Raw genomic sequence first — 14,272 nt, forward strand, 5'->3', positions numbered from 1 at the left:
ATTACCACTGGCTGTTTCTAATCTAGTATTGGCCGGGGATTTTAACGCTGTTATGGATCCTTTGATGGATAAAAATCCTAGTAAAATTATGAAATCATTAGGATTACCATATTTTCACGTAGATAACGCGCACCCGTGTAAAACGCGCACACGGGTATAGCGCGCGGGAAACACAAATTTATGTAAAAAAAATTTAATATAGCGCGCACACGCATATACCGCGCATGCTAAAACCTCCTCCCGCCTACTCCGAACCGGCATCCTCCCCCCCCTCCCCGCTTACCTGCGTTTTACAACTTTTTTTTTTCAATCCGATCCGGCATCCCCCCTGCGAACCGGCATCCTCCTCCCCCCCGCTCGCGTCACCCCCCCCTCCCCCGCGATCCTACATCCCCCCAGCACCAAACATCTCTTATCCGATTGGGCACCAGCACCAATGCACAGGGCGTGCCAGTGCCCGAAGATCCTCCCTCGTTGGTTTGGGCTGGGCTGGGCTGGGTGGTGCGGTGCAGGAGAGATCCTCCTTCTTCCTGCGCCGGGCTGGACTAGGCTTTGAGCATTTGCGCATGCTCAAAGCCTAGTCCAGCCCGGCGCAGGAAGAAGGATGATCTCTCCTGCACCGCACCGCCCAGCCCAGCCCAAACCAATGAGGGAGGATCTTCGGGCACTGGCACTGGCACGTCCTGTGCATTGGTGCTGGTGCCGGTGCCCAATCGGGTAAAAGATGTTTGGTGCTGGGGGGATGTAGGATCGCGGGGGAGGGGGGGTGATGCAATCGGGGGGGGGGGAGGATGCTGGTTCGCAGGGGGGATGCCGATCGGATTGAAAAAAAAAAGTTGTAAAACGCGCTCACGCATATAACGCGCAAGGTTATGCACGGTTTGTAAAATCGTGTATAACGCGCGTTATATGCGTGAAAATACGGTAGATAATTTTGTAGTCTTGCAATTTGAAAGATATATGGAGAATACTTCATTATGATGGGCAGGAATTTTTGTTTTGTTCCCATGTTCACAAATCCTTTTCAAGGATAGATTACATTTGTTTCGGACCAATTAGTTCAACAGATAACACAAGCCTCTATAGATCCAATTATTTTATCTGATCATGGAGGGGTTTGGATTGAACTTAAAATTGTTGATCAAGAATATAGTAGATATGTATGGAGATTTGATCTAATCTAATCTAATCTAAACCTTAAGTTTATATACCGCATCATCTCCATGAGAATGGAGCTCGACACGGTTTACAAGAACTTAAAATAGTGGGTAGAGAAGAAGAAAAAGGATTACATGAACTTATGTGTAGAAGGGGGGAGAGAAAGGGGGGAAGGATAGAGATACATTGCTTGTGGATCCAAAATTTTGTGAAGATTTTCAATTAAAAATGAACGAATATTTTCAACTTAATATAGGAAACTTTATGGGATGCTTTTAAGGCAACCATGAGAGGACAAATTATCTCATTATCGACATATATTAGGAAACAGGTTAAATTACAATATTCCAATCTGGAAAAAGAGAAATTGATAAATCGTTACAAGCTCTTTTAAAAAACTAAATGTAAATACAATGAGATTTCTTCTAAATTGGTTAGGAAAGATTTATTTTCTCAGCAAGCTTTGTATTATGGAAACTCAAATAAGGCTGGAAGATTATTGGCGAATTATCTCAAAGCCAAAAAAAAGGACAAAAATAATTGTAATTAAAGATGAGAAAGGAGATATTTACTCAAGTTGGACCTATTTTGAAACAATTTCTAAATGTTTATAAAGCTGTTTATTCTTCTGAGCCTTATTTAGACAAAGAAAAAGATGGTTTAGAGTTTTTAAAATTATTAGAGGGACCTAAAATTCCTGAACATATAAAAGGAAGTTTAGATAAGCCTATATCATTAAATGAATTACAAACAGCATTGAAATCCCTGAGAGCAGGTAGATACGCTCCAGGTGGTGATGGTTTTACAGTAGAGTTTTATAAAGCATTTCAAAATACCCTATTGCCATATTTGTTAAATTTATTACATTACATTAGTGATTTCTATTCCACCTTTACCTTGCGGTTCAAGGTGGATTACATAAGAATTGTTATGATAATAGGAAGAAACATATTGTTAAAATATTAAGAAGTACTTAGGAAAAGTTTGAGCATTTTCTAATTTGTTAAGGAGTAGGTACTTGCAGGAGGAGTTCTGAGCGTTTGGTTGTGTTATATTGGTTTTATGTATTTTTTTGAAGAGTAGGGTTTTTGTTTCTTTTTTGAAGGTTTTGTAGTCTATGGTCGAAGTCAGCAGATTGGTGAGCTTTCGGTCCAGTTTCGCTGCTCTGGTGGCCAGTAGGTTATCATACATTTTTCTTCTTTTGACATTTTTGGTGGGTGTGTGAAAATTGTGTGGGTTCTCCTGTGGTTGAGGTGATTTGGGTTAATCGATTGTTCCAGTAGGTAGGGCTGTCTCCGTTTATAGCTTTGAAAAGAAGGCAGTGGAATTTGAAGTGTACTCTGGCTTGTATTGGGAGCCAATGTGATTCGTGGTATGTTTCTGTGATGTGGTCATATTTCTTCAGTGAGAAGATAAGTCTTAGGGCTGTGTTTTGTATTGTTTGAAGTTGTTTTATTGTGGTTGCTGGGCAGGGGAGATATAGTATGTTGCAGTAGTCTATTAGGCCTAGTATTAGTGATTGAACCACTAGTTGGAATTGTTTCCTGTCGAAGAATTTTCTGACTTGTCTTAGGTTTCTCATGGTTAGGATTGATGTTTTTATTATTTTGTTATTTTTATTTATTTTGTTTATTTTTATTGTTTTTATTATTTTTATTATTTTGTCTATCAGTACTCCTAGGAGTTTTAGTAAAGGTTGAATAGGGTATGAGACAGAGTTTATTACTAGGTTAGTCAAGGATGGGGTTTTGTTGTTTTCTAGGAGGATGAAGTTTGTTTTGTCAGGATTACGTTTTAGTTTGTGTTCTTTCATCCATGTTGCTACTTTTTCAAGTGTCCTGTGTATTTTGCCTATTATGGTGGGCTCAGGTTGGTTGAAAGGGAGGAGTAAGGTGATGTCATCTGCGTAGCTGTAGGAGGTAATGCCTAGTTTGTCTAGGGAGGCAATGTATAGGTTGAAGAGTGTTGGAGAAAGGGGTGATCCTTGGTGAACTCCACATGGGTTGGACCATGGTTCTGATTTTTCTTTGTTTGTTTTGACTCTATAGGTTCTGGATTGTAGGAAACATTTGAACCTTGAGTACCCTTCCTGTAATTCCTATTGAGTCTAGAGTTTTTGTAGGAGGATGCCATGGTCAACTAAATCAAAGGCTGCGGAGAGGTCTAGTTGTATGATTAACATTTTCTTGTCTGTGCTGAGGTGGTGTCTCGCGAAGTCCATGAGTGTTCCTAGCAGGGTTTTTCAGTGCTGTAGTTGGTTCTGAAGCCAGATTGTGTAGGATGGAGTAATATCCATTTAGGGCTTTAGCTACGAGGCCATTAGTTTGATGTAGAGTGGGATTGAGGCTATGGATCTGTAGTTGGATGGTTGGTCTGTTGGTCCTTTGGGATCTTTTAGAATCGAAGTTATGATAATTTCGCTGAGGTCTTGTGGGAACTGGCCCTCTGTAAGTAGAGTTTGAATCCATTGTAGGAGTAGCGTGTGGAATAGCGTACTGGAGGTTTTCAGTAGGTATGGTGGGCAGTGGTTAAGATCACAGGCTGTGTGACTATTTGTTGTATAATTTGTTGAGGTCAGACCAATCTTTGGGTGAGAAGTGGGACCAAGTTCTGTCTGGTGCTACTGATTCTTTCTCTGAAGGTGGAGTTGAGATATCTTCTAGGTGGATGGGTGTTCCATTGAAAGTGGTTCTTATAGTTGCAATTTTATTTTTGAAGAATGTGGCTAATAAGATGGCTGAGGGAGGGGGGGAATTGTTTTTTGTCAGATATGGTGTGGTGTCTGTGAATTCTTTTAGTAATTGGAAAATCTTTTTTGTGTCTTGGGATCCTTCTCCTATTTGCTTTGTGTAGTATGCCTTTCTTTTTTCTTTCAACTTTTGCTTGTATTTTTGGTGTAGTGTTCTCCGTGTTGTTTTTGTGGAGTTTAGGTTATCTTTTCTCCATTTTCTTTCTAGTTGTCTGCATTGCCTTTTGAGTTGGAGTAGTTCGTTGTCAAACCATTTTGTCTGATTTTGTATGGATTCTGGTTTTGGGTTTTTCTGGGGCTAGCTCATCTAGGGTTGCTGTACTTAGTTGGTTCCATTGTGAGATGAAGTCTTTAGGGTTGTAGTTTTAGATTATGATGTCTGTTTTTGTCCAGAATTTGGTGGGGGTCAATGTATTGGCATGAGTTGTAAGTTATTTTTTTGTGTAATTGGTTTGCTTTTGTTTCTGGTCCAGTTGATTTTGAAGGAGTTTATATCAGGCTCAACTCAATAAAGGTTGCATTATAGGCACTATGGCAGAGTCATTAACTATAGTTTTGCCAAAGCCAAATAAAGATCCCACATTGGTTTCAAATTACAGGCCTATTTCTTTAATAAATATAGATGAAAAACTTTTAGCTAAGACATTGGCTTTACGCTTAGCCAAGGTTCTCCCTTTTATTATTGGTATGCACCAAACAGGGTTTGTTGCTCAGAGAAATTCTTCCAATAACACCAGATTGGCTTTTCAGATGTTATATTTAACAAAAGCCATGAAAGATCTGGCCTTTTCTGTATCCTTGGATGCGGAGAAGGCCTTTGATCGTGTTGAATGGACCTTCATGTACCAAGCTATGGAATGGTTTGGCATAGGGTCAGGATTTATACAAATGATTCAAACCTTGTTTAGCTCCCCTGCTGCTAGATTGTATATTAATAATAATTTTTCAGAATGTTTTAGTTTACAGAGGGGGGTTAGACAAGGATGTCCCATATCTCCTTTGCTTTTTGATATTGCATTAGAACCCTTGTTATTAGCTATTCAGCAAGCAAAGGGAATATAAGGTCTCTGCTTATACTGCTTCATTTGAGAAATCCTGAAACAATCATTCCATGCATACTTGAATTAATAGAAAAATTTGGAAAATTTTCAGGATATAAGATAAATTGGAATAAATCAGAAGTTCTTCCACTTAATGTGCATTGTACAAAAGGTTTGTTTGACTCATTTCCCTTTCTATGGAAAGAGGATGGAATAAAATATTTAGGCATTTGGATTAAAAATACGCTGGAAGAAACAATGAAAGTAAATGAAAAACTTTTATTAAAGAAGGTAACAGAAATGTGTGAGCAATGGAATCCTTCACATTTATCTTGGTGGGGGAGAGTCCAAACGATTAAAATGATGATTTTGCCTGTGATTTGTTATCAAATGGGTATGATACCAGTTGTTGTTTTTTAGGGGTCTTTTTACAAAAAGTTAAATAGTATTCATACAAAATGTATTTGGCTGGGTAAAATTGCTAGAATTGCTTTAGTGTCTTTAACAAAAGTCAATTACAGAGGGAGGGTTAAATTTTCCCAATTTTTATAGGTATCATCAATCCTATATTATGCGCCAAGGTATGTATTGAGTCTTCTCAGAGCCCATCGAAAATATCCCAGATTGGTTGTGGTTGGAATGGCAACTCATGTTTCCTCTGCGATTAAACCATGTTCTTAGTATCAAAATGCCTAGGATATATAAAGAAAACAGAATATTAGTAGATATATGGAAAACCTTAAGATATGTGAATAATTTAACACCTATTCCAGTACATAAATCAACAAATCACACTATATGGCTTAACTCCAAGATTCAAATTGGCGGATTTAAGGTCATCTGGAAGTATTGGGTGATGGCAGGTATACGGATTCTAGACGATGTCATATCTAATGGTAAACTGCTTCATTTTTCACAGTTGCAACATAAATTTGATCTTGATAAATCACAAAGTTTTAGATGGTTGCAACTGAAGCAGGCCATTTAGGCGGGGCTCCCTGAATGGAAAAATCTTAATAATCAATATAGTTTGGAGTTCTTATGCTTTCAGCTGGACTTCCTGGGACACCAGGCCACACAGTGGTATAAATTGATATCTGGATTTATGAATAAAAAACAAAAACTGGTCTTCGGGACATTTGGAGCATTGAGATTAAGCATCAAATTACTGCATCTCAATGGCCACGAATTTGGTCTTGGAGGATGAGATGTACAGTTTCTGCATCTATGAGACAAACTTGTTTTTTCCTGTTACATAGAGCATTCTGGACCCCTGTTCATTTACAAAAATTAGATAGCTCTGAGTCTAATAGATGCTGGCATTGTCATCTTGAAGCAGGGACTTTAGATCATTTATTATTCTATTATCCATTCATTTTGGCTTTTTGGAAATCGATATGGGGCCAAATAAATTGTTTGTTAGAAAATCCGATGGCTTTATCATATGATACTATGAATGTCAATGAGGGCGAAAAGTCAGATTTCTTCAAAAAACAAGCTTTTACTTATAATGACAGGAGTCGCCATACAACAGATTACATTTAATTGGAAAAATTGGAGTAGATTAAACTACAGTTTCTGGTGGAATTCTTTGTGTCATATATATAAAATAGAAAGAACATTAGCCACACAGAAAGGAAATTTTAGTAAATTTCAGGATGTTTGGGGACCATTAACAGAATATTGTAATGAATAGATAACATTTTTCCCTTAATAGTACAGTTGCAAAGGAGGGTGTGGGGGAGGATGGATTTCTAATCTTTTATTAAATGTTTAGATTAATAGAAAAGATTATATGATATACGTGATTACATACGAAACGATAGGGATGGGAGGGAGGGATTACATATCATTAATTTAAGTTGATAATGATAGAAAATCAAGTGGTGTTTTTAAGTTCAAATGTTATTTCCTGATGCACTTGTAAATTGTAAAAATGAATAAAGAATTTAAAAAAAACAAAAACCGTTTAGGTTTAAATGTATAGAAATTTTTAAAATAAAATAATTTTCTGCTTGTTAGTTCCTTACCTAGATATTTATATACACTTTTCCTGTTCAAGTTTATCTTACAGTGATCATAAAAACATGATGGCAGATAAAGGCCAAATGGCCCATCTAGTCTGCCCTTCTGCAGTAACATATTATCTCTTTCTTTCTCTGAGAGATCCCACGTGCCTATCCCAGGCCCTCTTGAATTTAGACAACAGTTTCTGTCTCTACCACCTCTTCTGGGAGACTGTTCCATGCATCTTACCACCCTTTCGATCAGTCAGAGATATTTTCATTTTTGCTCATCTTTCCCCTTAGCACACTTGTCCATCCCAAAAGTCATCTTGATGTCATCGGAAAAGCTTTTCCCTTGAAGTTGTTCCACTATAGCACTGTAAAATCTAACACATATAATCTAATAGACCATTAAAGATAAAACCCTCCCCACCCATCCACCCACCCTTCAACAATTATTCTATAAAATATATTATACTATTATTATAAACATAGTTTTATAAATTTTCTCCCCAAATCCTCCCTCCCCCCTGAGTGTGCATATAATAAATCTAAAAAAGGAAAAAAAATGATGCCTATTCATTACAAAACTTTTCCAATGGCCCCCAAATCTTTGCGAAGTTATTATAATTCCCTTTTTGCAACGCTATTGCTCTTTCCATCTTAAAAATATGACATAACGAATTCCACCAGAATGTGTAATTAAGATTATTGTAATTTTTCCAATTATTGGTAATATGTTGAATGGCAACCCCCTGTCATAATTAATAAAAGTTTATTGTTATTTGATGATATTTGACTTTTTTTCCTCATGGCCATTCCAAATAAAACAGTATCATAAGAAAGTGCAACATGGTTTTCCAATAAAGAATTTACTTGAGTCCAGATTGAATTCCAAAATATAATAAAGTAGATGGTCCAATGTCCCTGGTTCCAGATTACAGTGCCAGCATTTATTAGACTTATAGCTATCTAATTTTTGTAAACGAACAGGGGTCCAAAACGCTCTATGCAACAAAAAGAACCAAGTTTGCCTCATAGATGCTGACACTGTACATCTCATTCTCCAAGACCAAATTCGTGGCCACTGAGATGAAGAAATCTGATGCTTAATCCCAATGCTCCAAATGTCTCTAAGACCACATTTTGGTTTTTTATTCAAGTATCCAGATAACAATTTATACCACACTGTGGCTTGATGTCCTAGAACAGGGGTGCCCACACTTTTTGGGCTTGCGAGCTACTTTTAAAATGACCAAGTCAAAATGATCTACCAACAATAAAATTTTAAAAAAACACAACGCACACTGTACGCATAGAAAATGTTAATTATCATTCCTATTCCAGGGTTTTTCAAAGAGGTCAAAGCAGATGACTCTATGCACTATCACCTCAGTAACAACCATACAAAAATAGACAAATGTACCCCCCTCCCTTTTTATTAAACCACAATAGCAGTTTTTAGAGCGCAGGGAGCTGCGCTGAATGCCCAGCGCTGCTCTCGATGCTCATAGGCTCCCTGCGCTAAAAAACTCTTGCGGTTTAGTAAAAGGGGACCTTAGTGTAAAATATAGACAGCAGATATAAATTCAGATACATTTTGATCACTAAATTGAAAATAAAATCATTTTTCCTACCTTGTCTGGTGATTTCATGAATCTCTGGTTGCACTTTCTTCTTCTGACTGTGCATCCAATCTTTCTTCCCTTCTTTTAGCCTGTATGCTTCCTCTCTTCCAGACCTCGTTCCCTCTCCCAACTTTTCCTTCCTCTCTCCCTGCCCTTTCTTTCTCTCTGCCTCCCTTTCTTTTTTTTCTGTTTCTCCTTTCCTTCTGTCTCCCTGCCTGCCCTTTTTCTTTCTTTCTCCCTGCCCTCCCCCAAGCCACTGCCATCGGGGACCAGGACCCAAACCGCCACCAATAACAGGCCCAAAAGCCGACGACTCCCCAAGCTCTCCCTACTTCGGCTGACCAGCATTCCTCTCCCCGACGTCAATTCTGCCGTCGGGGAGAGGAAGGCTGATTGGCCCAAGATCGCGATCGACCTATTGGGGGAAATGCTGCTGGGTCCTGCCTTCGCGGAAACAGAAAGTAGGCAGGACCCGGCAGCAAGAAGAGCAAATGCTTCACTAACCTGTCTCCTGCCTTAGCCCATAGCGAACGCTTGCTTCAGGGCTCTCAACATGTGCGTGCCGGCTTCCCTTCTCCCCCCCCCCCCGGACATAACTTCCGGTTTCGGAGGGAAGAGAAGGGAAGCCGGCACGCACACGTTAGAGCCACGGAGCATAAGTTCGCTACGGGCTGAAATCTCCAAGCCGGTTTTTTTTTTGTTTTTTTTAAATGTTCAGCAGCGGCGGCGGCAGCAGATGACAGCTGGGCGGACCGCCCAGCTAAAAGGCCCTAGAGAGAACACTGGAGAGGAAAGCTGTTCGGCCCGGTAGATCAGGACGGCAACACGAGTCTATCACGGAGCCCGGGATGGGCTCCGCGATCGACTCGTGTTGCCTTCCTGAGCTACTGGTCGATCGCGATCGACGTGTTGGGCACCCCTGTCCTAGAAAGTCTGCTTGGAAGCATAGGAACTCCAGGCTATATTGATTGTTAAGATTCTTCCATTCAGGGAACCCCACCTGAATAGCCTGCTTCAACTGCAACCACTTAAAACTTTGTGAATTATTAAGACCAAATCTATGTTGCAATTGTGAAAATTCAAGCAGTTTACCATCTGCAATAACATCATTCAGAGTTCGAATACCTGCAATAATCCAGTTCTTCCAAATGACTTGATATCCGCCTATTTTAATCTTGGAGTTTATCCATAAGGATTGATTAGTTGATTTATTAATTGGAATAGGTGTTAAATTGCTAATATATCTCAATGTTTTCCATGTATCCATTAAAATTTTGTTCTCCTTATATTTCCTAGGCATAGTAATACAGTCAAACCTCGGTTTACGAGTAACCCGGTTTGCGAGTGTTTTGCAAGACGAGCAAAACACTCAGCAAACTTTTGACTCATAAACCGAGCATTGACTCGATTTGCGAGCCCCCACCCGACCCGACCCAACCGCGGGAACCAACAGTATTGCTCCCCGAGGCCACCGGCGCTTCTATCGCCTCTTCCCCCCCTCCCTGACTGGCCCTGTCCTTACCCCTGCACCGCCGGTGATAAAAGTGCCTGCCGCCGGTCTGCTGCTGAGCCTTGAGCATCTGCGCATGCTCAAGGCCTTCTGGATCTCACCCTCTCCGAGATTCTCATGAGAATCTCAGTGAGGATGAGATCCAGAAGGCCTTGAGCATGCGCAGATGCTGAAGGCTCAGCAGCAGACCGGCGGCAGGCACTTTTATCACTGGCAGTGCAGGGGTAAGGACAGGGCCAGTCAGGGAGGGGGGGAAGAGGCGATAGAAGCGCCAGTGGCCTTGGGTGGAGCATGGGAGTCGGGGTGCGTCTGGCAGGAGTGAGCCAGCACTTGAGAGTCCCAGCAGAGGGGGTAGTGGCATCCGGGGGGAGGGGGAGCAGCATCCAGGAGCGGCAAAGCCAACAGTGTCCAGTCGGGCTCTGTTGCAGAGGCGGTGGCGGCATTTGCTTAGCCAGCACCACCCGCAGTGAGAAGCAGCCAACAGCAGCAGAGGAGGAGAATTGGAGGAGCCGCGTGGATGGGTCTGTGGCAGAGGCAGCGGTGGAGGCGTTGCTAATGGTAATTAAGTTTTTGGGGATGTGGAACGAATTGTTCAAGTTTCCATTATCTTCTATGGGGAAAGTTGCTTTGATATAAGAGGGTTTTGGTTTAAGAGCATGCTTCTGGAACGAATTATGCTCTTAAACCAAGGTACTTGGCACATGAACTAAATTTAAAGGAAACAAGAGGTGCCATTCTAAATACAACCAATCCGGGGCATTATCTATGAGTTCTTGGAGGATCCATTACATACCATGATGTAAAATATAGGCTTGATGATACCTATAAAAATTTGGAAAATTTACCCCACCCTCCTCAATTGGCTTTTGTAAAGATACTAAAGCGATTCTAGGCATTTTACCAAGCCAAAGAAATTTCGTAAGAATACCATTAAGCTTTTTATAAAAGGACCCTTGAAAAAAAATTGGTATCATACTCATTTGATAACAAACCACAGGCAAAATCATGTGATTTAAGATATCTGGCGTATGTTCCACTAATTTCTAATCAGTAGTTTCAAGTCATCTACAAACAGTAAATGTGATGGAACTCTTGGATTGTTGGCATCTTTTGGAGTAAGGCTAAACTGATAGCCCAAGCAATTAATAACTGTACTTAGTGGATTCATGCCAAGCAAAACAGAAGTGGGGACAGTCTCCCTGAAAAATGCCTCACTGAATCTTGATGATAGGAATGGCAAATTGTCCTTCTGCATCGTGCAGGTGGAGTGTGTTTTGCTACATTTTCATGATGTACACAATAAACCCTGAAGTGGTCATATCTTGGACAGTAGTGACTGGGAGTAATGCAGAAAGAAGCACATAGCCAACTTTGTAACAATATTTAAAAACTTATACTCTATTTTATTTATTTATTTACTAGGATTTATTAACTACATTTATTAATTTAGTTTCATAACCACCCTCCCCAGGAGTTCAGAACGGGTTACAAAATGAAGAGACTAATGCTCTATTAATTACTTTAATATTCACTATTCTTAGGTATACAAGTTGGAGAAACTACTGCAGACAAACTATTTACGTTGACAGAAGTGGAATGTCTTGGTGCCTGTGTGAATGCACCAATGGTGCAAATCAATGATAACTATTATGTGAGTATTTTTTTCACATCATCTCTTATTTAGAATTTCTGCATTCCTAAAAATGTGTTGAATTTTGTCTCAGTTCCCATAAAATATTGTGAAGGAGATTTTCTCTCGTTTCCCTCCTTTAATCTAGAAAATATTGGGGTCCTTTTACTAAGGCACACTAACAATTAGTGTACACTAAATCCCTTGCAGTCCATAGGAACATAAGGGCTGCATGGTATTCAGTGCATGCTAAATCCATTAGTGCGCCTTAGTAAAAGGATCTTATTGACTGATATTTTGGCTTTTTTTTTAGAACACTTGGCATTATGTGATGTGATGAAAAGAGCCCTCATTATCTAAAAACAGGTCAGAAAGAGAAAGGTAGCTATCTAGAGCTACAGATTGCACTGGTGTGTCAAGAGGTGCGACTCTTAATGTTGCTTTCTTCATTACTAAGATGCTCAGCCAGCTTCTCAGTGTTTTAGAAGATTTGGGCACAGATCAGTGATATAATTGAATGTAGGAGTGGGTAGTTAGACTTTGCAGAAACGAGAGCAGAAATCCAACAGGAACTGCAGTTAAATGCATCAGCAAACAAAAAGAACTGCAGACAAAATATACAAGATGCAGGCTATGTTTATTATATCAAATGTAAATGTGGTTGATGTTATCACCCTTCAAACAAACCTAGGGACCCAACACAGTCCGTGTTTCGGTAAACACACCTCCCTCAGGGGTCCTAACAAATATAAATCAAAACATACAATTAAAGATATGTGAAGACATAAAAGCTTAAAAAATAGCCAAATGGTGTGATAATATAAAATTCATGAGAGCCATTACAAATATGTGAAGACATAACGACTTAAAAGATGGTCTAATAATGAAAGCCATAATAATGGTGGTTTTATGGCTTTCATTGTTATACCATCTTTTAAGTCGTTATGTCTTCACATATTTGTATTGGCTCTCGTGGATTGAAGGTTTGTAGAGAATACAAAGCGATTGACAAGATAAATGGGAGCAAGGCCTGCCAGTGTTTTGTAGCATAAACATGCAAGTTTGAAAATGATTCTGGCCCAGGTTTTTAATCTGACTCAATACTGATGTAACTTGGATGACCTAGGTTGAGAATGATTGGTTGTGCTGGAGTTATGCACCAGTGGGCATGGTGTAATTGGTATGTATGTAATCTTTAGCATCAGCTGATTTTAAACTAAGCACCTGAAAAATAAGCTTCAGGTTACTATATACTATTTTCAGCGTTAAAAAACTGGATGTCATACAGTCTATCGTTATGATCAAAATTAATCCCCCTTTTTAAAAAATATAATTATCAAGATTAATGTGAGTTGGTGTTGGAGCAACTTTGAATTTAAAATTTTTATAAAGATGATTAGTAGTAAAAATATTTTCTATTACAGGAAGACCTGACACCAAAAGATATTGAAAATATAATTGATGAACTAGGAGCTGGCAGGGAACCAAAACCAGGTCCAAGGTAACTAATGATATTTAATGTAAACGTGTGTAAATGGAAAATTAAGAAATTATTTTCCTGCAGTTTTTATTGAATTAAGCAACTTTTACCACATCGATACATTTTGTTTATTTACAAAATATAGATTGTATGGAATTTTATATGCTTGCTTCTAACTTGGCTAAATAACCTGCAAAAATCTCACTAAGATAACTCAACCAATAAGTATATATTGCTAGTACAGTACTTTTATTTGTACTTATTGGCACTTTGGTTGGTGACTGAGCACTTTATATGCACTTTATTTATGTTATTGATGGCAATAACTTGTGGAGTATTTGTATTTTTTTTTTAGCCTCCATGCCATGTAACGCATGATCATTGATCAGAAAAACCCTCCTTATAAAAGGAGATTATGTACTTACCCTGGTAAGATCTTTTCCATTAGATAGGTGAGACATTCTAGACCGGTGGTTCCCAACCCTGTCCTGGAGGACCACCAGGCCAGTCGGGTTTTCAGGATAGAAACATAGAAACATAGAAAGATGACGGCAGATAAGGGCTACAGCCCATCAAGTCTGCCCACACTATTGACCCACCCTTTTAAGTCTACTGACCCCCTTAAGTATAATTGTAATTATACTGCCACTCTACTGACCCGCTCTTTCAAGTCTATACCCTAGTGACCCTATCCCTTGGCATGACCCTCGTAGGGATCCCACATAGGTATCCCATTTGTTCTTGAAGTCTGGGATGCTGCGTGCCTCGATCACCTGCACTGGAAGCTTGTTCCAATGCTCAACCACTCTCTCCGTGAAGAAGTACTTCCTGGCGTCTCCACGAAACTTCCCTCCCCTGAGTTTGAGCGGATGTCCCCTTGTGGTCGAGGGTCCTTTGAGAAGAAAGATATCATCTTCCACCTCGATAGCCCTAATGAATATGCATGAGAGAGATCTGTATATAATGGAGGTTCCAGGCATGCAAATCTGCTCCATGCATATTCATTAGGGCTATCCTGAAAACCCGACTGGCCTGGTGGTCCTCCAGGACAGGGTTGGGAACCAGCTGTAG

General features: G+C 39.7%; 1 protein-coding gene across 3 annotated transcripts in view; it reads left to right on the forward strand.

The window, feature by feature from the left end:
- The window catches only part of NDUFV2 (NADH:ubiquinone oxidoreductase core subunit V2), a 124,952-nt gene that overhangs the window by 92,084 nt on the left and 18,596 nt on the right, over window positions 1-14,272 (forward strand). For all 3 annotated transcript variants that reach the window (XM_033934057.1, XM_033934058.1, XM_033934059.1), the window contains exons 6-7: window positions 11,633-11,742; window positions 13,146-13,222. In XM_033934057.1, the coding sequence (XP_033789948.1) occupies window positions 11,633-11,742; window positions 13,146-13,222 (187 nt within the window). The remainder of the gene's footprint in view (window positions 1-11,632; window positions 11,743-13,145; window positions 13,223-14,272) is intronic.

The sequence above is a fragment of the Geotrypetes seraphini genome, chromosome 2 (assembly GCF_902459505.1).
Source record: "Geotrypetes seraphini chromosome 2, aGeoSer1.1, whole genome shotgun sequence".
Taxonomy (NCBI): Eukaryota; Metazoa; Chordata; class Amphibia; order Gymnophiona; family Dermophiidae; genus Geotrypetes; species Geotrypetes seraphini.